This window comes from Glycine max, chromosome 8 (genome assembly GCF_000004515.6).
Source record: "Glycine max cultivar Williams 82 chromosome 8, Glycine_max_v4.0, whole genome shotgun sequence".
Lineage (NCBI taxonomy): Eukaryota > Viridiplantae > Streptophyta > Magnoliopsida > Fabales > Fabaceae > Glycine > Glycine max.
In genome coordinates, this window is record NC_038244.2 from 14,451,794 (window position 1) to 14,477,141 (window position 25,348).

General features: G+C 32.6%; 2 protein-coding genes and 1 pseudogene across 11 annotated transcripts; 2 read left to right on the forward strand and 1 right to left on the reverse strand.

Annotated features, from left to right (window-relative positions):
• Window positions 1–7,361: 7,361 nt before the first annotated feature.
• LOC100780898 (putative pumilio homolog 7, chloroplastic) lies at window positions 7,362–13,160 on the forward strand. Its single transcript, XM_003532913.5, has 5 exons — window positions 7,362–9,354; window positions 9,441–9,603; window positions 11,334–11,497; window positions 12,131–12,389; window positions 12,579–13,160. The coding sequence occupies exons 1-5, from the start codon at window positions 7,757–7,759 to the stop codon at window positions 12,684–12,686; spliced, it is 2,292 nt and encodes a 763-aa protein (XP_003532961.1). The 5' UTR covers window positions 7,362–7,756; the 3' UTR covers window positions 12,687–13,160.
• A 1,162-nt stretch (window positions 13,161–14,322) lies between these two features.
• LOC100781982 (protein LNK1) lies at window positions 14,323–20,915 on the forward strand. 10 transcript variants are annotated; one of them, XM_014779063.3, is made up of 8 exons: window positions 14,323–14,732; window positions 16,299–16,478; window positions 16,861–17,484; window positions 17,599–17,953; window positions 18,876–19,562; window positions 20,001–20,146; window positions 20,401–20,536; window positions 20,614–20,915. In XM_014779063.3, the coding sequence occupies exons 3-8, from the start codon at window positions 17,147–17,149 to the stop codon at window positions 20,719–20,721; spliced, it is 1,770 nt and encodes a 589-aa protein (XP_014634549.1). In that variant the 5' UTR covers window positions 14,323–14,732; window positions 16,299–16,478; window positions 16,861–17,146; the 3' UTR covers window positions 20,722–20,915. The 10 variants fall into 10 exon arrangements, with proteins under 10 accessions (XP_014634549.1, XP_040874170.1, XP_006585450.1 ...); XM_041018236.1 differs by having other exon boundaries at window positions 16,907–17,484; XM_006585387.4 differs by having other exon boundaries at window positions 16,949–17,484.
• A 244-nt stretch (window positions 20,916–21,159) lies between these two features.
• LOC100782515 (leucine-rich repeat receptor-like protein kinase PXC1) lies at window positions 21,160–23,530 on the reverse strand (annotated as a pseudogene).
• Window positions 23,531–25,348: the final 1,818 nt, after the last annotated feature.

Below are 25,348 nucleotides of genomic sequence, written 5' to 3' on the forward strand. Positions count from 1 at the left end.
ACCTCTTCTTGGCTTTATTCACTTTAGATAATTGATTAATTAATTAAAAACATTATATTACAATTTTAATTATAAATCCATAATATAATCTTAATATTAAAAAATATTTATTTATTATTAATTTTAATTATATAAAAAAAACAACTAGTTTATATTGTACTCAAACTAAAATACTAATTTTCTAATATAGAAAAAAAAACAATATTTTTTTGAAGGTTGATAAAAAATATTTAACATTTTTTTTATTTAAAAATAAACTACATTGAACTTTTTCATAAAATAGAAAACTGATTAAATACGATTGTCAATATTTATGAGTATGTTTGATAAATCATTTTAATTAATCTACAACTTATTCGATAAGGTTATAAACTTGTTTAATTAAAATTGAGATGCTTAATATGCAAATTTATTATACAGTGTTTTTCAAATGCTAATTAAGATAATATTTTTTTATCAATAAATATTGAAGACATTATCGGAATTTATAACGTACACACACTAAAAAATTAAGAACTGCACCTGTTTGGTACTTAAAATAATATTTGAACTTGCAACTTAAATTTTATTATTATTTTTTGCTTTTGTACTCTTAATACTTTAATAAATTCCCTTGTTACCACTTCATTTACAATTACAATATTTATGAAAATTATCTAATAATAAAAAATAATGTAAATCATTTTTTTTATTTTTTGCGTTATCCGAGCTTTACTAGTTCGGATGAATGCAATTAACTAAAGATTTGTCTGGATAATGCAAGACTTTTTTTTTCCAATAAATTGTCTGTTAGATAATGTGAAGTTGGAAGCTATCCACGTTCCAAATTGACATGAGATTCCATAAAACAACTTTCTTTTGGCGATCAGAAACTCCATAGATGCGTGATGTCATTTGGGATTGGTGTGAAGAAAACATAGCCCTACAAGTTTATCTTTCTAAGTTATCTTTAAATATAAAAAGAAAAAACAACGCAAAAAATACAGATACTATTATAGTCTAGGATCACCATATGTCTATAATTTAAATTAATTTCCATGTGACACTTATTAGATTTTCAATCTACAAGAAAAAAAATTAATAAAACTCAATTTAAAGCCATTTTTTTTCCTTATGAGTATTCTATGTAGGTAGCAATGGTATTCAAGACAATATCGGACGGACATTAAATGTAAACGCTCTATGGTGTTAAATGTAGACATATCTCATGTTGGGGGAGACTAACTCTTTCAAGATACTCAACCCATGATGACATTTTTTTTTTTAACTAATTCATTTGTGTTGATTGAGTATACATTCTTTCATCCTTAATTCTATAAACTAAAATACACCCCATTTTTCATAATTGCCAAAAGATGCAGAAAATTGAGACAATGACTGTAAACTGCTCTATAAAACCTAAAGAAACAACACCTCCATGGAAAATGCACAGAGGAAATGATGCCACAAAGATATGTTTGAGAGGGAAGACAGGGTAGCAGAAATGAACAAAGAGAGACAAAATGATCGAGAAGCAACAATTGAAATGAGAGTAAATCCAATGAGACAGAGAGACTTACAGTGTATTATACATATAGCAGTTGGAAGATACATCAAAATGAAGAATGTCTTGGGTTTTGGGTTTGGAGGTCATTTGAGTTGAGCATCTTGTTAAGCACTGTTTTAAGAATACTGATTAAAGACTTAAATATAAAAAAGTATTTATTGCGAAAATTTTAAGCAAACACAAAAAATATTATAAATAGCATTATTTTTATCTTTCAATAAAAATATTTATACTTTAAATTCTTTAATTATACCTTACATTTACAAGACAACAATTAACATTTGTGTTGAGTTAATAATATAGTAAGTACCAAGGCATATGGTTTGAGGGGGCAGAAGCACATTGAGCTTTAGAATATGCGGCTCAAGAGACTAGGCTTTAGAATTAGATCTACTCAAAGCAATGAGCACATGAGAATTTGAAATGATTGACTTTGACTGGTCTAACTCGGCTTTTGATTGAGGCCCCCTTTGACCGAGATTTTATCCACATTGAGGAAATGAATGAAATGGATAAAGAGAAGTCATCTTGGTTTTGATGCCATATGATCTTGAACATCTAACACACATAATCTATGTTTAATTTATTAATTAATACATTAAACTTAATGAATTTTTATTCATGAGAATTTAAAATAATATAAGAAGATTTATAATAAATCATCCATCTTACTCAACCAATTAAATTAAATCCTTAAACGATTGACCAAGCTTTAACAACACATTTAGATATCTTATTTAATCAATTAAATTAGATCTTTAAACTGTTGACCAACCTTTAACAACACATTTAGATGATGAAAAATTAAGTTAAATGAAACATAATACCTTCTAGAAGTTACTAACAAGTTGTTTAAAGAGTGAAGATTGAGGAGCAATTCAACACCGTATGCATTGCATTTACATGAAGAGGCTAGCTAGGCTAAAAGCAAAGTAAAGTTGAGGATCTTGAATCTCTTACTTTTTTGGTGAATTGGATTGGATCAATCCTTTACTCTTTGATCTCAATTTCTTTAAAGAAATCAAGTTTACGTTTTGTCCAGTTACTGTCAATTTTTGAAGTCTTTAATATATTCAGAGTTGGATCTCTTCGGAGTTATAGGAATTGTGATGTCAACATAATTGGGATGTAAATCTCTACTTCCCTTGGATCCATCTCCCCTTTTTGCTGAAAACAAAAGGTACTATCACTTTTACAAAATTATTGTGCTTCAAATATATATCCTTCCTGCTATGAGGATAAAAATCCCAACATTGCTATGTTATGGCAAGATATGTAATTAGTGTATACCTATATTTTGCATGCTACACTATTTTCGGTGTTATTTTATAACTATTGCATTATTTTTTTCCTCTTACGGTTAGAAAATTAACAATGAAGTGCATATGTAGAGTATGGACACGACACTACTACTCTTTACGTGTGATCTAGCATATGCTACTTTGCATTTTTGTTGTGGAGCAAACTTAATAGAACAGGAAGAAAAAAAAAAGAGAAACAGAAAGAAAGAGAATAGAAGAGGGTAATATGTAGAAAACAAGAAGAATAACAGCATGAAATAGAGCAAGCAAAAAACATGGCATAATTGGTTATACACCTTTGCCTAGCTCATACAGATGCATCCTCTCTCACACAACTTCATTCGTTGGTCCAAACACGTCACATTAGATGATCTTAAGCTATGTAATTGAATAAGACATATCACACATGCCATCCCATCTGTTACCATTCAAAATAAAAAAAGAAAATGATGCTTCCAATTGAAGTCAGAGAATGGGATGGAAAATGTCACAACTCACAACCCAACCCAATCCAACATCAACGTCTACATTGTGGCCCATCATAAATGATTATGGGCAATTGTTTCCTGCACCTTTAAATTTGCTTCTTGCATTCTACATTGCGGCCCATCTCTCGAATGTAAAAATTTGCATTCTGGATTACATTCGAGAGAGAGAAGCTAATCCATAATATAAAATTACATTCTGGATAAGATTTTTTCAGAAGGTTAAAAGGGTGCAAGAAGCAATTATGGAGGTGCAAGAAGGTTAAAATTGGCCTTCCCTCCAACATAAATAGATTATCCCGAGAAGGAAGCGAATGTCGTCATCTCCATCTCGCCGCCTTCGTCGCCATAGTACCACGCCATGGCAGAGCTGAGGAGAATCTGAACCAGCATGTCGCTGAACTTCTCAAGAATCAAACTCATTAAATTCATAGATATTGTGTCCATTCTTCAAGTGCTCCTCGCACCCTCCCTTCCTCACAAAAACCAACTTTTCTTTGTGAGAGTTTTTTTGCACTTTCGTAAAAAGATATTAATCAACTATGCGCCAATGAGCAATGAGAGAGTGTCACATATGTTAGGAAATCAACCCAGCCAAAAAAATAATAAATCTTAATTTTATGAGAAAAAAATTACTCAATTTTACTAGGACTAAATCTAAATATTTTGATGAGAAATATTAATGATATTCTCTTTCACCCTTTCTTTCGAATATTATTTTCATATTAAAAGAAAAACATATTTAAACATAAAATATAATAGTATTTGTTATGCAAATACAAATAATTGCTTTAAAGACATAGTAAAAAGTTATCGAAAAGGAGATCCATTTGATTAGACCACAAAATTAAAACCCTAGTCCTAGAGTAGAGCTATAAACCTAGGCAGAACTAGAGATGATCGCTTTCATCTGGTACATAATATGACACGTGTCATTTTTTCATAGGAGGAGCTCCACAACATATGTGGACCAATTCTGAAAATAAGGTGCAGGCAGCACATGTGGGTCCAAACGGTTTCTCGCTTTCCCACTGGGGAACCGAATCAAACCATCTTTGCCACTTTCTCATGCAATGCCTATTAAACTTTCATTTCCTCAAAATTTTGGCCTTTGGAAATCCCAAAATGCCAACAATGTCCTTTCCTTTGAGACAAAGCCACCTCCTCCCTGGATGGTACCATGTCGACAATTGTCCACGTTTAGCCTCCACCATTTTCCATCTAAATAATAAATAGGCAAATGGTTTGGTTTTTTGAATTTAATTGTTCGCTTCTCTTTTTCTTTTTGGTCACTAATCACTTTAGTTTATGGTTGAAGCAATGAAGAGGTTGAGTATGGTGAAAACTCTGCAAGAGGAAGCCTCCTCTCAAATCAACAATTAGAACTATTAGAATATGCATTAAGGTGTAGGTCTCATTCCAACATCACCAAAATTAAAAGTTAAAACTTAGAAACGTGTTTTAGTACCAATCCCTCGTGCAATTTTCCAAAAATAGCATGTCCATTTTGTTTTGTATCCTGCCCCTTCGTAACAAATTCTACCAAAATAAACCCCTTTTAAAAGGTTGGTTTTATTCGTGTGACCCTCTTTTATGATCAAACGTACACTTGAATGACCAATACTTGATTCTCACCGCGCTTGTATTCACGTTCTTATTGAAAATAATTTATATTTATATGAATAATAACTAAATTGTTTTTCCTTTTAAGAAAACTAAATTATTTTTCTCGTTTAAAAAATTAAATTTCTAATTAAAAATATAATAAGCATATGATTCAAACATGAATAAGGTGAAGTACTACAATATCTATAATATTTTTCACCAACCAATCAACCAAACATATTTAAGCCAATGAATAATCCTATCTTTCTAATATAAGATCAATTTGGCAAACTTCTTTGAGAAGAAAATTACAAACTTTCTCATATAACTTTTTTAAAAGATAAGAAAATATATACAAATAAAATTAATGAAAAAATCATTTTAATTTATAAAAAAAATATTTTATTTTTTTTTATTTTTTTCTCCTAAAATTACTTGTAGAGAATCTTTGCAAACAAACTCATAGATTTTGCTCCTGGACTTTAGTTTTTTTTTTTTTTTAATGTGCCCTTTTTAGTTCTAAGGCTGATTCTGGGTTAGAGCCTAAGAAAAATGCTATATTTCAGCATACATCTATTATTATTTTACAAACAATTTGCCTTAGTTAATTTGTCGCCGTTTAAACTTGTATTTTTATGTTGATCTAACAAACCAAATTACCATTCAAATGTTTTCTTTTCAGCCATTGTTTTCTATACTTGTCTCTTTCAATAAATTTATATTGTTTTTTTTTATAAAAAAAAAAACAGTGTTCGATCGTATTGCATTATCCAAATACCATATAAGATTTAACTAAGCTAAATTTTATCTGAAAACTTATAATATAAAAACAAATGCATCTTTCTCCATTCCTTTTGCAGACGTGTATTTGGAATTGATCTCGCAAGAAATTAAAAATAAAGAAGATAGGGGGGTTTATAATGTAAAATTAATAACTATTACAAATTACATCTCCTCTTTTTAAGGTAGCTCTTTCTTTTTTATTTGGGGATAAAAATGATAAAAACAAAGGTTACAAACCCAAAATGTTGCAACAATATATATATATATATATATATATATATATATGCATATATATTCAATTAAACTAGCACAAAATAAATTATATTTCAGTTGTATACGATTGAGGCTTTTTTTTTTCTTTTAAAACAATAAAGTTTTGAAGACTTATTTTCTTAATAAACGAATTTTTTTTAATAAAAAATTCTTTAGCTTATGTAATGTACATATGTTTCATTTTATAAGAGGTACACATATAAATCATTATTTTCATTTATAAAATATTTTTACTTAAATTTACACAATCTAATTTAAAGTTTAAAATTTTGATAGTTGACGCATTTTTTTTGAATGGGTAGTGGACACATTATATCAATCAAATTAATAAACATAAAAAATAAAAACAATATGCTGTAATTCAAACGACATATTTTTATAATATTATTTTCAATTTTAAAAGTATATATTTTTTAATTTATTATTGTATAATAAAAAAATAGAAATCTCATTATTAATAATTTAAAATATCTTTTATATAGTACTTTGTTCTTAAGATATGTAAATTTGTCGCTATCTAAGTATTTATAATATTTTCACAACGAACTTAATTATTAAACTTATTGGTTGCACTACCATACTAGTTAGGTGGAGTATGATGGGTATGAGATTACGAAAAACAAATATAGACATGCAACGGAGAAAACAAATATAGAAAGGGGTAATATAGACATTACATGCAACGGAGAAAACAAATATAGAAAAGGGTAATATAGACATTTCGCAAAAATCCTACTTAACAAATCTTGTAGGCGAGAGAATTTGGAGAATTGTCTTGTTGCAATCCGTGCACAGAAAATTCTTCTAAAGATTTTATTTTAAATTTTCTCATTATCTTTTATCACTAACAAACCACAGCAATCTATTTCCACGCGCCGCACCCGCATCAAAACTCCACGATAAAGTACTCATTATGCCACTGGACCCATTCTCACAGAAGAGCGTGCATAACACGCATCACAAAGGACTATCACCTTCACACCAGAAAATATTATTATTTTCATTCCAGAAAATAGTAATTAATAATTAATAATGGTGAGCCAAACTCATTCCCAAAATGTGATGGGTGATAAATTATTCTGAAAGAAGAAAAATTACAAAATTTAGAGAATAATTGATTATTAAGTTGGTTGTATGACTAATTTATCCTATTTTTTAATATTAAGAGAATAAATTTATATTTTTTCATTTTTTAAAATTAATTTATTAATATCTCACACTTTTGAGAATAAAATTAATTATTTATCTTAATAAAAAAAGAACAAGTAAAAAACTAAAAATTAAAAAATAAAATCCAGTGGCAGAAAGACTTGCACAGCACAGTAGTAGTATTTTGTTTTTGTTCATAATATATAAATAGTGAGAGAGAGAAATTTGAAGGGAAAATAGAAAGTTTAGAGCGACTCTTCTTGTTCTGCAAGTTTAATGGCGTGAGAGAGTGTGTAGAGTACACCTACGGTTCGGTTCGGTTCGGTTCCCAGAAACCGTATGAGAATGTTGAATCTTTGCATGCTTCACCAACTCCTCTCAAATTAAAACCCAATAACCCAGATAGATAGATAGATGTATGTGATCTTGTTGTTTTTTCTTTTTCAAATGCTAATGCGATTGTGAGTCCCTTCATTTGATTGTTCAACAAAGTCCTCCACTACCCTACCCACACGACGTCGTCTCGTTCTTAATGGGTTAATTTTCTTTTTCCGTTCTGATTCTTCTGGGGCTCCACTGAGTGAGTGTGTTAGTTTTGTTTTTGTTTTGAAAAAATGGCGAGAGAGACGATAGACAAAGTGAGAGACCATGGGGAACTGGAGGAGGAGCTAGAATTGTTGCTGGATGAGATCCCTCACGCCACATCACACAATCTCCTTCGCCACCATCATCATCATCATCATCATCATCATGGTGATGACGACGATGCCGTTTTCGTAACGAAACAGACACACCATGGTCACGCTCATGCTCATGGTATGTATTACGATGATGACTTCAAATCCCCTATGAGTGGGTTTTCTCTGCAATCTGACGGTTCTTCTTCGAGTTTGTTCTCGTCATCGCCTCCGCCTTTCGAGGACCTCAAATCCACCGTGGCTTCTAGAAGCTTCGATTCTAAGATCCCTGATTTCACTGTGAAGAAGCTCAATGAGTCTGAGAGGTTGGTTCATGAACTAGGCCTCTGCGCCGATTTCACTAAAATGCACATTGCTGATAATAACAATAATAATAATAATAATAGACGCCATAATCAGAATGTGCTTCCGTTTCGTGATTTTGTCAATCATGTTGGCGGTGGCGGCGGTGGTGGGGACTGTAACGGTTTTGAGAAAGGGTTTAGTGATTCTGTGGGGTTTCATTCCCCTTTAACTACTAGGACAAGGAGTTCTATCACTCATGCTGCTGAAATTAACACAGCATTGCCAGGATTGACTCAGGACTATAAAATGCCTAATTTATTTGGATCGTCGCAGCAGCCGTGTGCCAGATGGTGTGAACGTGACGGTATGGTGGTCTCTCGATTGAATGGATTCAGTGCTGGTTCAGTGGTTTCTCCTAGGCACCGCCTGATGAACGACTACCATTGTAGGGGAGGAACCATGGTGCCGGAGCTTGTTGGTTCCTTGAGCTGGAATCCAGCGTTTGATGCTTCGCTTTATGCGCAGAAATATGGAATGAGTTTATTCGAAGAAAGGGGGGTGTCAAGATTGCCTAGCAATTCTTCTTTTTGTACTAATTTTAAGCCTTGTATGAGTGTTCAGGAGTTGCTGCAGTATGGCCTTTCTCAGCCTAATAATCCTAATGCAAGAAGTGTGCCACTTTCGAATGCTAGGACTAGGATCCCCCAAGGAAATCTAGATGCTATTACAAGTGAGGGGAGTTTCATTATACAAGGGGAAGGTTTAAATTATTTAGGGGTTAGTAGGGGTTCGGATCCTCTAAGGTGTCAGCGTGATGTGCAGCACAAAAGTGGCTTTGCTAAGCAGCAGCTACACAGGTCAGAGCTAGACATCCGACACCAGGTTTTAGGATATGAAAATCCTAGGAGTCCAAGGAACGCTTGCTCATTCCCTTTGCTACCCAAGTATAATTCCCTAGCAGAAGCTCGAGGGTTGATATATTTAATAGCCAAAGATCAGCATGGCTGTAGATTCCTGCAAAGAATATTTGACGAGGGTACACCGGAGGATGTTCAAGTGATATTTAATGAGATAATTGATCATGTTGCGGAACTTATGATGAATCCTTTTGGCAATTACCTAATGCAGAAGTTGTTGGATGTCTGTGATGAAAAACAGAGAATGCAGATCATACTCATGGTGACCGAGGAGCCAGGGCAGCTTGTCAGAATTTCGTTAAACATTCACGGGTAATCATGCGACTTATGCTAGTCTTGAAATATTATATCGAGTGTCTGAAGTTGAATTTGACATCATTGTTTTTATTTTCTGTCAGCACTCGTGTGGTACAGAAGCTGATTGAGACTCTCAAAACTAGGCAGCAAATTTCATTAGTTGTAGCAGCTCTTGAACCAGGATTCTTGGCCCTCATCAAAGATCTTAATGGAAATCATGTGGTTCAGCACTGTTTACAATGCCTAAGCAATGAAGATAACAAAGTATGACTTTTATTTTTAAGTATTTATTGGTTTGGATAAATCTTGTACATGATGTAGTAATAAGTGAACAGAAATTGATCTGGTTAAATCATTGGTAGCTATGTGTTTTTGAGCTTTTGGATCAGTCCATGATAACTGATCATCTAGTGTGAAAAAACACTTTATTGTTTCCCCCGTTTCATTCTGTTCTCAAAAGTTTATCTTGCGTATTGCTTGATATGCAATGCTATATAATGATGTTCTTATGATTGAAATTTCAATTTTATCGCTCCTATGGTTAAATTGAATAAAATTCCAAAGTGTTTTTTTTCTTCTTCTTTGGGTATGTTACAAACTTCTTAGTCCTTTTTGAAAGGAAAGGCATCACAGGAAGCATTATGGTCATATGCTGTTCTGCTTGACTGGTAAATAGAACAGCTTGGCCATATTGTTCAAACTTTTTTTTTTCGTTTGCCTGATCACTAGCTTGTTTTTATTTTTCCTAAACATCTCTAATTATTCGATGAAACTTTTTTTATTCATCTTTCAATTATGGTCTTGTATGTAGACTATTATGTTTTTAACAGAAGGACTTTGACTTTATAGCCACATAGTAATACCAACTTCATTGTCACAGGTGGCTATTTTTGATAATTGATATTGTGAATAGACATCATGTTATCAAAGCATTTGAAATGATTTATTTATGATCACATAGTTTACGCTCTCCTCTTGGGCACAGAAAAGCCCGAGCTTATAAAATTAAATAATACATTGTACATTACCATGTCATGTAGACCGAATATTTTCTAGACTAATAGAGTAATGGTTAGTTTCATCAATTTGTATTTTGTGGTGATAAAATGTTAATGCTTGTTAGTTATGTCTGTCTATATTTTATTCTTGCAGAATCCAAATGCAGTGATGTAATTGCTCTTTCCGTGGTTTGCTCTTATTGTTCTATTTTCTACATAGCTTTTTTAACCTTTCTTATAGCTGGAAATTCAATGTAGTGGCAGGGTTATATTATTATTATTATTATCTTCCAAAATATTGAATCATTATTCATTGATGAATAAACCGTAGGATACTTTCAAGAGCTTATTTAAAATAATGATTTTGTGAAACTGCTCCCAACTACTAATGGCTATGTCATCTGAAATATAGTTTGTTATAGGCTAAAATTCAATACTTTAAGAATCCTAATACAATTTTCTATTGCTTTGTTTAAAAACTTGATCCATGCAACCTTTACTTGCATTGTAAAATTAATGCATTTAGGATTATTAAACTGCATCAACATTCTCAAGAGAGTCTTGAGACCATTAAACCAATAAATAATTAATCTGTGATGGTCTATATTGTGTAGGGTAAAGGGCTTATGAACTATGGTTGAAGTGGAGTTTGTTCTGGTGTGTATTGCTAAGTTTAAGGCTACGTATATTTTGAAGAATGAAAATGTTGCATGAAATAAATGACAAAGATCTGATTTACTAATAGAAATGTTATTATAGGACATCTCTTTTGCTTGTCTAAAACACTCTTTTAGTATACTGTATGGATATAAGTTTTTTACATGCCCTTAGTTTAGTTGTTAACCATGCTAATTGATTCAGGCAGATCACTTTGTCGCAGATGTAATTTCTTCACTGATAAAGATAGGAATTTGATGAAATTACATAAAAATATGTGTGCAAATATTGATATTTTGTTGCAGAAAAGTTACATTTCCCATTCTTTGTGTTGAGCAGTTCATATTTGTTGCTGCTGCAAAGTATTGTGTTGACATTGCAACTCATCAACATGGATGTTGTGTTCTGCAAAGATGCATTGGTCATTCTAGAGGGGAGCACAGAGAAAAACTGGTTGAAGAAATATCTGCTAATGCACTTCTGCTAGCTCAAGATCAATTTGGGTAATTATTTGAAGCATACTACTTGAAGTATTAAGTACACTAAACCTTGCACTGATATTTTTTGCATTAAGCATGTATACCTTTTTGTTTATAGATATGTTTTTTTTTCCTGGGACAAAGAATCTTAGCTGTAGCAAGTTTTCTCTTGTAATTGGTAAAGGCATTCTTAACTCATGCCACTGGACAACCGGACTTTGTGGGGATTAGGTGTGGCAATCATGAAACATTATTTTGTTGACACCTTTTGCATAAGACCATTCCAATGATTCCACCTACTAGATTGATGATGGCAAGGTGTGGTGCAATTATGGAAGAACGAATGCCAAATAATGTGGCCAAGGGGACAAAATTTTAACAACTATCATATTGAGATTCGAAACAGAAATCCGTATATAGTTATCACCTTTTTTAATTCAGCTATTTTTGTTCCTGTACTTTTTTCTTTTTTCCATTTCTCTGCTTTCTCCTATGCTTGGGATTTGTTGTTAACAAATCAATCTTTAATGGAGGGTTATCTACATATACGTTTTTGGTCATATTTAGAAGTAATATTGTATTTCGAAACTGAGATAAATTTGCTTCTCTCTTGATTTTTTCACTCTACAATCTATTCATTCTATTTGTCTTCTGCAGAAATTATGTTGTTCAATTTATCTTGGACTTGAGGATTCCTTCGGCCACTGCAACTTTAAGCTTGCAATTTGAGCGTAAATATGTGCACCTGTCAATGCAGAAGTTCGGCAGCCATGTTGTTGAAAAATGTCTTGCAGTATTCAATGATGAGAATCAATCTAGAGTCATTCATGAACTGCTCTCTGCTCCTCACTTCGAACAGTTGCTTCAAGATCCACATGCAAATTATGTTATTCAATCAGCTCTTCGACATTCTGAGGTCTGTAACATGACCACTTTATACTCCTTTCACTTTGGTTGCTGCTTCCTCCTATATTCATAAAAACTGCTTAAAATTTTCATAGTCGTGTCTAAGCTTTTTGGGGCTTTGTCAATGAACATCTTGATTCCTCTGATCTGCTTGCTTGGTATTTCTTTTCTCACGTTCTGCTTTTTCCTTCTAAACTAGGGCCATGTGCATAATTTACTAGTCGAAGCCATTGAGTCCCACAAAGCAATTTCACGGAATAGCCCATATTCCAAGAAGATTTTCTCGCAGAAGCTTTTGAAGAAATGATGTATAATATTCGCTCCTTAGCAAGAACTGTTATTGTTCTGCATTAAAAATCATTTTGGAGTTTACTACTGAACAAATGCGTTGCGTGGTTATTTAACTGTAAGTTGGGATGCTAATAACCATACAAAGGAGTCAATCTGTTTAGACTTGTTTATCCTTCTGCTCAGCTAATATTTAAAAAAAAAAAAAAAGAAAAGTAGGGAAAAAGAAAGAGCAGACAATTTTGCTCACATTTAAAATTTACTTTTGAATGTACTATTATGTTGTCTTGTATCTCAACTTCATGATATTATTATCATCCTGTTAATTATGGCATTCTCACTGGCTGAGAATGTACAGTGTATATTGTTTAGGACGATTTGGTGTTACTGTAAAATACTACGAGGAATCTCTCAGAATAAGTTTCCTTTGTCTTGTGCAAGGGAATGAATGACGCCAGTTGTTTAATTGTATTTACAATTATTATATTATAAATTCCCTGTTATTAATTTTAGAACCTCATTTCCTGTTATTCTTCTTCCTCCACTATGGAAGTGTAGATTTTCTACAACTTTCTTAGCTACTGGATAAGTTGGGTTTTCCTAGGGAAAACAAAGATGAAGCAGAAAATACCTGGTTTGCTTAATTTTTTGTTTTTAGTTGGGGTGATCATGGTTTGGATTGGTTTAATTTTTCATAAAAAAAAATCACTCGAGAACCAAACTCATAAAACATATATGTGATTTGATTTAATTTTTATTTAAAATAAAATCTAAATTTAACCAAACTAATATTTTGTGATTGGATTCTCTTATTTTTTTTATTTTTACTAAAATATTATTTCATTGAAATTATATATTTTCTTTGCATTTTTTAAATTAAATTATATTAAAAAAAATACTAATAACAATCGAAGATATTTATTAATATGTTAAACTTTTTACAATAAAAACTTTTGTTCGATTTTTGGTTTTTTTAGTGATTTTTAATTTTTATTTTGATCGGTTTGAATTTTAACATTCCTAATTTCTAGTATTAAAAAAAAACAATTATGTGATACTCGACTTACTCTTTGGTTGAAAAAGAATGGACTTTTTGGCTGTAGGGAAGAAAAACAGAGGGGTTAAGATCATTTTCTTCCACTACTTGCCTTTTCTCCCAATATTCTTTTTGGGGGTAACAAACCCTTATTCCTTAAAATTGTTGGTCACTTGGTACTTAATTTTACAAAATGTTTATTTTAGTTTCTAACTTTAGAAAACGTTATTCTCCTTTTTTATGCAAAACAATAGAGAAAAAGGATTAAAAGGAGTTTTTTTGGGCAAAATAAAAAACCAAAGTAAGTTTTGTAAAATAATATACTAAAATAAGAAACTTTTATAACGTAACTATTTTCTTTCCTTTTATCCTTTTGAACGAAATATAACATAAAATACGGATTTTTCACAGGATTTTTAATAATAATGCTTCTTGAATCGTAAGAAAAAAATACACTAAAATGGGATGTTTCGAAACATAATTTTAAAATGAAAAAAATGTTTTAGTCTCACACAGATGACAAAAAAATTCTACGGTGGAGGTTCCAAAGTGGGGGAAGGAAAGACAAGTGGCGATTATTATATATATATTTTTGATGCGTTGGCGATTATTATATTCACGAAAAACAAGCCAAAAATATTGAATCAGAATTGTTTCGTTTTGGAGGATGGGCACGTGCCTATGCCACTCTGAGTGGGTACCCGGCACGTGTCGCGGTGGTGGCGAAACCGTCGTGGACCAATAGAAACGCAGTAACTGATCGGATCTTAAGCAGCCACCTTCCATCCACGAACCTTATTTCATATCCCATCTCATTGCCACGTGTCGGTTTTTCCGTGATACCTTTTTCCCAAATTATAAAATAATTTATTTTTTTAAAGAAGAAAATTCTGCGGGCAAGTTCAAGTTGGAGGATAGTAAAGAAGAGAAGGGTCTGGAAAGGAATCCCCACACAACGAAACCAACGCTTCCCACACTCCAATTTCCTATTCTCAATCTCTGTGATTTCACTCCAAATTTCACCCTCAGGTCAGTTTCAATTTTGTGTTTGCTTAGTTACTTAGTTTGTTTCTTCACGCTGATTTCTCGTTTAGGTAACTTTTCCCCCCTTTCTTCTTTGGTCTTTGCATGGTGTAGTATATTTTTAGTTTTTTTTCTTCTTCTTAATCCTCCACTTCATTAGGGGAAGCACCCTAACTAATCCCGAGTTTGGTCGAATGGAAAGCTAAGTAAAGTCTAAGTCTGGCAAAAAATTGTTTTCGCCTCTGTAAATGATTCAATCTTAATTTTAGTATATTAATCACTTGTGCTCAGTAGACTTTTAGTTGATTGACGAATAAGAAAACTAAGCCTGAAAAAGAAAGACCTTCTTCACGTTTTTCTTCTCTTCTAGAAGGTTTAGTTTATGACTTAAATTAGGCTGAAGAGCTTCTAAATCATTCTTTTATATCCTAATTTTGAATTCCTTATGATTATAATAATAATAATAATTATTATTATCGTTATTTTTCCGCAACAAGCTACTTGCTATCATCAGTGCATGACTTATAATTGCTGTGATTTTTTAATTAATTTAATTTAATTTTAATTGTGATTTTTGGTCGTTAGGCGTTTTTGATTTTAGCATAACATAGCAATCCGGTTGGTGCGTGCGATGTTTAGGAAGTAAGAAAATGGCGAAAATGATTTTTCGATTTTCTGGATCTTAAAATTTTGCTCCTTTTTTTTTTCTTTTCAGAAAGCAAATTTATTCTGGTGTATTTTACTGTATAAATTTTGTAGTAAGGTACTTAGTATGATGGAAGTTTTGGCCATGCTCTGCTCTACTTTAACATAAAAAAAGAAAAATGTTCGTAGAGCTGTTAAAACTTGAAACAGGAACTGTTGGGATCCTGTTTTATAATTTTAAGAACAAGTACGTACAGTTGTAGCTGTAGTGCCCGCTTTGTATTTCTTGAACCAAAGACAATAGTAGATTTATCTAAACTATTTTACAAATTATTTCTATATTCGAAATTTCCAAATTTGGTATGATTATACACGTAGTCAACAGAGATAAGGGGGTTGGTATTGGCAATTTTGCCGGATATAGACGTTCATGTACTGCTTATAATATGATGTTGGTGATACTAGTGCCAGTTAGCTATCTTAAGACTCACAACATGCTTGCTATTGTGTTATGCTTTCTTGAGTTACCTATTGATTCTGCTCTTATATAGTTGTCAATCTTCTCCCTGAGTTCAAGCATGAAAACATTTATCCCTAACTTGTTAAGATAGTTAAAAACTGTCTCTAACCCAAAAACGGTGTAGCCCTATTAATCTCACAGTATAAGATAGAAGCTAACTTCTCTTATCATTTACCATGTTATTACTTTGTTTCACCGTTTAAGTTTCCCATTTAGGTATTCATTTCTCATTTAAAAATGATGGTGCAATGTCTTTACTGAGCATGAGTTCCTTTTTTTGCATGGACCAAAAGATTATTTCTGATGATATCTCTATTTGGACTCTCCATTAGATGCTTTCATTGCAGTACTAATGTTATTTCTGATTGAATGTCACTTTTATACGCACATGAACTTTTGGTCTGTAGCATAATCTTATTAGCAGGCTGTTGTGCAATCCGATCTCAAAAGAGCTAGAGGTGAAGAAGTAGTGGCTTGGTAGTTATTAATAAGACTCCTGAAACACTACCCTTGAAAAGCTAATTGTGGATTGGTGGTGGGGGTAGCTGATGTTACAGTTAATTTGAAGTGTACAGTACTTGTTAATGGTAAATTTGAAACCTATATTTGTGTAACTTTCCTTCTACTCTTTGCCTGCATCAGCTCCACTTTTTTCCATATTTGCATAGCCTGGTTCTTAAAATACCCCCATGTTAACTGATCAGGCCTGAGTTAAGCTTCCTTGAGTTTCAGTTTGAATCTTGGATGACATGGTTCATATTTTGTAAGGTGATTTTTTTATCGTATGGTTATTCCAAAACTCTTCTTGCAGGGTAAAGTCCTTTTTATAAATAATGGAAAAACTATTGGGATGTATGGTTGTTTCTTGTTTCCTTTTTCCTGCTAATACCAGCAGAGTGGTAGGGCTTGTATTTGTATGAGCTTTAATAAAATTATGAGTCTGATGCTTGCTATTTCTCTCTTTGTCAGGTTTGACACCATATGTTTATCAGTTTGTTACACTATGTGATGCCAGGTTATTCAAGTTATATTCTTATTATGTGCCTTTGTGCTACAGCTTGAAGATAACGTGTGAGATGGATTTGGTGAAAATGATGATCATATAGTGCCCCATGCCAGTGACAAACATAATAATCAGTTTGTAATACAAGAAGATAGCTGTAAGAAATCACGTCATGAATTACATGGTATCAGAAATAGTGATTATGTGAATAGCTATGGTACTCAGGGTAAAGAGGAATTGTACTTAGAAAATATGACCCAAAAAGAAAGAATGCAGGAAAAGGATTCATGGCCTCACACACCTGAAGATGTGTTTTCTTCATGTGGTAGTGACTCAAGCAAAGAAGCCAAAAGGCTAACATCAGACAACACAGGCATGTCTGATCACTGCTTCAAGAGCAGCAATTTCGATTCTGGTGGTTGTGAACTCTGTGAAGATGATACTATCTTGGGAGACAAGTGTGTGGTGGAAAATGATAGTGCCTGTCAATATCCAACCAATCACATATCCCAAGCTGACAATGAACTCAGTTTTCTTGATAATGATGGTTGGCTGGATATAGGAGACTTTGAAGATGTTGACAGGATGTTGTAAGAATTTCTCCTATTTGACAGAAATTTCCTTATCTTTCCCTTTGTTTGAAATGCTAATCAATTCATTGCAATCATCATATAAATATCTGAATATCACTTTTCACATTGCAGAAGTTGCGATTTAACGTTTGGAACGGGAAGTCTCAATAATGAAGAGGAGTTTTGCTGGCTCTCATCTTGTCATGGTGCTGAAGGTTCTGATGATGCATTTAAGTCTGACTTCAAGTTTTCATATGCAGAAATGAGTCCATTGAAAAATATATCAGATTATAATATGGATTCCAAGGAAAGTATTGTAGGTCTTCCAATCAATGATTCCAACAAAAGATCATCTCCTGTTGATGAAAAAATCAGGTCTCAAATGGATGTTATTGATGATTGTGTCCCTGCTCCATTATCAATGTTCAGTGAGAGTGATTCAGACATGAAATCCGTTAATATAGATGACTTGCTGCCCAAAGAAAAGGTTGTTTACCCTTTCATTTTATTTCATTATATTTTTTTCTGTTTTACAACTTGGTAAAAAAATTTAATTAGCTGGTAAAAATTATTGATTGAAATATGTCTTTGACCTGGTAAAAATTGTTAATGCCACTGAATTGAGTTATTTAATATGGCAATACAAGTATGTCATGAGCTGCTATAGAACTGATTATGTTTGACATTTCAAGGATAATAATGTTGGAATTCATATATTTTAGATAAGATTCAGTTGATTTATGAATATAATCATACATTCACCCATTTAAAAGAGTTTTATAATTTATGAAATCAAGCAAAATTCTATCATTATTGATTCTTAAATCTTTTAAGATATAGAACTGATTATGTTTGACATTTCAAGGATAATAATGTTGGAATTCATATATTTTAGATAAGATTCAGATGATTTCTGAATATAATCACACAATCAGCCATTTAAAAGAGTTTTATAATTTATTTTATCAAGCAAAATTCTATCCTTATTCATTCCTAAAATATTTATGATATAGAACTTGAAACCTTTTTAGTATACAGTTTTCATAAGATGATTTTATGGCATATTCATGACCTATAAACTTTTATCTTAATTAGAATAGTATCTAATGAGAATGCATTAAGGGCAATCTAGTAATTACCTCTATTTGATATAAATTATGTTTTTCCATGTTTCACTAGTTTTGTTTTGTTGATGGACATTTGGGCTTAAGTCCTTTATGTAATACTCAAAAAGTCAAGATCTATTGTTTCATTTTCGCTTTCAGGGTAATTTGTTAGATTTACTTGGTTTCCAATGTAGGTTTAATAGCAAGGTTGGACTATTCTGAATTCGTTATATTAGGGTGAACTTATAAACGTAACTAAATTGACTCTTAATTAGTACATAACCAACAATTTCTGATTTACAGCTGCAGAGGAAGCTACCAAAGCCATCAGTGGGAAGGCGAAAAAACGGTTACCTACAAAATGGTGGTTCTGTTCATCCTTATGCTGCTCCAGAGCAATATGCAGATACAAAGCAATCCTTTGGATCCTCTTCCAGTGGGGTTACTTCTCTTGATAGCATCCAGAAACATAAGCTGAACATAGATTCTGATTCTTTAGTCTGTATACAGACACAAATTCCTATGACACGCCCAGACTATAGTCATGCTCCAAATCACACTCCCCTCTTTCCGACTTTGTCTGGATCAAGATCTGAGCATGATGGACATCTGTCTCCTCTTAAAGAATCATCTTATGCATCAAACATGGAGAGTTCTAATGGTCATTCTTTGGAGCCTGCGGCCTTGAAAACAAATGAGAATAGAGAAAAGTTGTATCATTGCTGTGATGGAACCCTGTTAAGTAGTAATTTCAAAAATGAAAATATGCCAAATCAAATGCCATTTCACAGTCTGGGCTCAGCTCAGCAAGTAGGTCATCAGTTTGAAAATGAAAATGAAGGTCATAGTGAAGTTCAAGGAGTTGGCCTAGGCTTTTCACCAGAAATAGATTCATCAACAGTGCAGGAAAGCTCATCCATGGGCTCTGCTTTGGACCAAGCCTCACCTGAAGCAAATAGCTTTTGCCACCTGCAACAGATCATGGATCAGGTATTGGAATCCCGAATGATGTTCAAGTTTGATTCTGGTTGTTCTTATATATTTTTATCTTAAGAGGAAAGAATATATTATATTTTATCACCTCAATATTGCACTCTAAACCTGTTACTTTAAGGTTAGCTTTGATTTTGATCACTTATGCTTAGTTCTGTAGAGGAAATAACATGTAAATTTATAGCTAATCAGTTGGTAGTGTTTTATGTGAAAATCAAGAAGTAAAAGTTTCTCCTCCCTGGTGGATCCCTCCTTTTCCTGGGTGGAGTTATTTTCCAAGTCTAGTGACTGTTAAAGTTTTGCTTTGCCATCCAATTCTTTAAAACAATCTTGTACGTAAAATTTGTTATTTACCTGCATGTGACTTATTGCTGAAAATCTTTACCTCATTGATTATAATTTACTTTGTCACACCAAAAATTTTCTTGACTGCAGTTGGATATTAAAACCAAAATGTGCATTAGGGACAGTCTATACCGCTTGGCTAAGAGTGCTGAGCAAAGACATAATAATTCAAATGCAAATGGTTGCATTGGAGATGATGAAACATGCAAAGCAATGATGGCGCAGGATGCAAACAGGTATTGCTTACTTTCTTCGCTTCAGATTTATATTTTTCTTGACTACAAGGTAGCCAATATAAAAACCCATCAGAATAGTGTATAGCATGATTTTGAGTGTTAGTAGTTCTGCGTTCTACTTATATGGCATTTGTGGTGTTTCCAAAGATGTAATATTCTTTTATTTATATTCTCATGCTGACACATAACAATGCTCTTTGGATTTATCTCGTGTTTATGAATTAATCTTTTTGATAACACTTAGTTTCATTCAGGTGTGCCGGATTAATGGATATGGAAACTGACACAAACCCCATTGATCGGTCTGTAGCACACTTACTGTTTCACAGGCCCTCAGATCCATCGGTGTTGCTTCCTAACGAAACTTTACCTTTCAAATCCAGTGCCACGGTATGCTTTCATGAATTTTTGACATTTTTTCGATGAAGTAGAATTGTAGAAAGAGTACTCATTGGTTTAATTGACAGATGCATAATGGATCAGTGATCAATCCACCAGTAAAGACTGAGAAACAGGTCTGTCAGGAAGATTCTACTGGAGTGGAAAAAAAGGTTTTACAGGGTAACACCTCATGAAAGTGAAACCAGCGTTGGCGCATTTCGTCGTACAATTTATACTTTTTCGGTCATCGTCGTATATGATGATATATAATTATTTCGGGCTTACTCGGATGCCTTTGTTAATTTGTGAATCATTTTTGCATCGGATGCCATGAAACTAATGTAAATTTGTGCTAATCAAATCATCATAAGGTAATGATTTAGTGTAATGCTACTACGCTCGCAACTATTTTCACAAGAAAGATCACAATTATCCCGCGCAGCCCATGATCACTCATCAAATTAATATTTTTTTGGTACCAACTCATCAAGTTATTTGTTTTTTTGGTACAAACTTATCAGATTAATTTGAAACTAGCGTCACTTGATTGTACCATTTGTTTTCTGGAATGAATCCTTTCTCATGAAGTGATAAGATTATGAGAAGAGAGGTAGATGCAAAGCCCTTAAATAGTAACTTGAAACTTTTGTTTATAAGGTCAACTTATTTAAGATTGCCTTAGTTGGATGTTTCTTTATTCCCTTGAAAAATATGATGTAAAAATTCACGAAAATCAATGCACTGTACCTTAATGTTAAAACAATAATCCAAGGTCTCATAATCTATCTTTCACCTCCAATGATAGAAGTACTGGTTGAAAGGGAATCAACAGTACCTATCGACAGATGCATCATCTTGAGAGATCAAGTTGGGTGCCTGGTGTATTTTCTCCACTTCCCTCATCACCTCTCAATGCAACGCATTGCAATCTGCAACAGCATCAGCATCCCAGCAAGTGCACTCTTTTGGCCACAAATCTCTTTGTCAAATATCTCAGCAGTCCATTCTTCCCTCACTGCTCCCTTGTGGAGCTGAGCACACAGACACTTTCCCAGTTAGAAGCTCTATCAGAAGCGAACCGTAGCTCCAAACATTCGGGTGACTTGTAAACAACCATGTGCTGAGCTGCAATCGGTTGTGCTATCAAGGAGGCTAGGCCGAAGTCTGAAACAAGAACTGTGTCGTCTTCGTTGGAAGACCGCAAGTTGCCGTGTGGGACGATGTTGTTGTGGTTGAGCTGCAGGTACACCAATGCTCGTGCCACTCCTCTTGCAACTCACAATCTTGAGTTCCAACTGAATGGAACTCGGTTTCCACCTCTACCATCTGAAATTATTAATGTTCACTTTTCGGGGCTGCATAGTTTGGTTAATTGCTTGCCAATTCATTATTATGAAGTCGTGATCAGACAAAATCACTTTATAACTGTATATATATTTTGCTAAATACATTTTTCTTTCTTACAATTTATTTTTTTTTCATTTTTTTATAATATTTTTTTCGTTTTAGTTCTTTCAAAAAAAGTTATTTACTGTTTAAAGCAATATCTAAATATTTTAAGGACAAAAAATAAAATAAAACACATTTTATAAAGACTGAAATAATTTTTTTTACAAGAACGAAAATAAAAATAAATTAAATTACAGAAAAAAATGTATTTAAGTTTTTTTATAAACAAATGTTAATTTTTGTTTGATTCTTCTTCTTCCATTCTCTTTTCACCCTTTTCCATGTCATTGGAAAAAAAAATTAACAGAACATTTTTTTGTCATTTAATTTTCACTTAAAAATAAAAATAGATACACGGGAGTTGGAGGTTTTGTAAAACTTGATTTTTTTTGTCATTTAATCCCTTTCCCAAGTTGTGATTGTCAACAATTGTCTTTTCAGCTATGTATGACATTTTTGTATGTACATGTCAAAGGTTTGGTCAGTGGATTAATTTCCAGAACTAATTAAAGCCATAAAAAATATTTGTCAAAAGGTTTAAGACGAAACCTTGAAGGTGATTATTTATATTTTAACCAAACGGGGACCAGAGTTAGAAAACATTCTGCACCCATCATTCAATTTTGGAATCCTTACCCTTAACCTTTTTTCCTTTTGTTCTTTTTTTAAAATAGGAATAATGATTTGCACTGTTTAATTATGAAGGAAAATTATATAGTATAAAATGTTTCTAATGCAGTAATGCTGACTAAGTTGTTGTATTCATTATCTGTTTTCTAATTAAAGTTCACTAATGTACACAAGAATAACAACAAAATCTTATCGCACCAGATCGGTTACATAGATAACATGATTCTTAGTATGATAAAAAGGAAAAGAGAAAAACTGAAAGTCTCATTGGAGGAGATTATTAAAAAAGATCTTTAGATTCAATGATATTGCTGAAATTTTAATTTTTATTCGTGCCGAATGGAATGATAAATTACAAAAACGTAGCAATTAAGTTGATGTAAATTACCATGAAGCCGGGAGAAAAGATTTCCATTCTCTGCATATCTGTAGAGCATGAGCTTCTCGTCTCTAGAATGATAATAAGCAAGCAATGACAACAAATTTGGGTGCTTCATATCAGCAATCACGTTTAGTATCTTTGCAAATTCCTCCTTAGAGAGTGGTTTTAAGTCCCTTAGCCTCTTTACTACAATGGTAGATCCATCATTCAGCATAGCCTTATAACTATTTCCCAAGATTCCATGACCCAGTGCCTCCGCAGAAGCTCTAAGAAGTTCACCCATTTGAAACTTTGCCTTATCATCAAAGAATACGAGTTCCTTTCTCTATTCATCTGTCACCATCTTTGTCCCCTCTCCTATTTCCATCTTCTTGTCAACACTGATCTCAACATCATCACTCTCTTTTTCTTGGACCGTGGTGGGAATCTGCCCTAGCTAGCTTCACTATTTTGTTGAGCTTTTTGGTTGTGTTGTAGTAAAGCAGCAATAACAATATAATTGCAGGTAGAAGAAACACATTGAGAAAAATTGAAATATTCATTTGCTGAATTAAGGTGTATGAGAGGGGAAGCTATAGATGCAATGCTTATTGAGATTGAAAGAAGTGTAGTTGCAGCTATGGCATGAGGATTTTATAGACACATTACATTTCTCCAATGGATGAAACTAGGAATTGTAAAGGTGAAGTACCTAAACAATTCCTTGTTGTTGCAGACAATAACAAGGGCATCTAATTATTGAAATTGTCCTTGAGAATTCTAAGATTCTGATTTAGATAGTTTAACTCCATATATCTGATGTTTTCAGTTAGCGCAAACGAAGTGATGATTTGTGAGAGAAAAAAGTTGTGAGTAATTTCATCTGTTAACAAAATAGTAACAATTAATAACTAATATTTTTCTATGATAAAAAAATGATGATTTGTGTGCATATGAAGTTTATAACTTAGGACCTATATATCAAGTAAATTGGAATGTTGTATATGACCAAGGCCTTGAAAAAAGGTAGTTCTTCTTGTAACTCTCAAAGTCAGGACGGCCAACATTGTCCCTAGTGTGAGGTAAATTGTGAGCTGGTGCAAATTAACGTGAGAGCTACGCAAATTTCTAGCTATGTGTGGGGAATTATGTATATTGATAGTATCATCATATTAGCTTAAAAAAATTGGAGCTATGGTACTGAAATATCGTGTTGTGGTTACAATTGACCACAATTGGCACACATGATATATGATGTTAGAAGTCTCTTGAGAAAGAAGATAATAATGTTGTGGCGTTACATAAATTTAAATGATAGCCGTGTATGATAATTATATTCATTGTGAGTGCACTTGTCACAAATTCTAGCCATGCATGTACTAATATTTAGTATTTGATTATCTTTGGATATAATTCTATGCTAACCCCACTGATGAAAAGTAAACCCAAATTATTTAAGTGTGTTTTTGGAAAATTTTATTTGATAATGATCAATAATAAAATAATGCGGTGATAACATTCTCTAGGAAAATGGAGTATTCTTTTTTAAAAAGAAAAGGGAAATGGAGTATTCATATTAGTGGAACATTTAATTAAACTTGATTTATTATTTAGTTTATATATTTTGAAATTCGTAGTTATTTTTTCTATGCATATATTTTACATTTAATATCTTATAAATTTTAAGAGTTGTATTTTTCAAAGTATGTCTATATTATTGTACCAAGATATACATGCCCTACTCCTATGCATCTATATATAAATATCTATGTATCTATACTAGTCCATGCTTTATAATAAATCTAAAATATAATTCATATATTTAAAAATATTTGTTTCTTATTATTTTCATTATTATATAGTTTGTATATTTTAAAATATTTATTAAACATTATTAGCGAAACCATTACAACATTGCCAATTGTCAAGCAAGGAAAGCAAAGCAAAAAGTGAGTCATGCGTGCAAACATGATTAGTTTTCCCATTAAATACGTCTTGTTATTTTCGTTTAGACTTTTGGGTTAGCTGTCCCATATATGTCGTTATGAAATACAGTGAAATACTATATCCCTAAGAGTTCAATAAACTTGTAATGTATGTAGATGTAGCTAGATAAGATCAAACGAAAAGGGATCACCGACTCACTATTTGCACGTTAATATATCTTGTCAAGTGCCAATCCGGATATCCGTTTTAATTAATAGCCGAAAACCGAAAAGTATTGTTAATTTGGTTTCTCATGCACACAGCCATTTGGAGACTTAATTAATTACACTCGTGTAAATAACTATTTTTTTTTCTCAAAAAGAATCGTCGAAATCTCAAAAATTAATTTGTCTTAGACTTGCTCTTAGAAGTGATCAATGTTATCACAATATTTT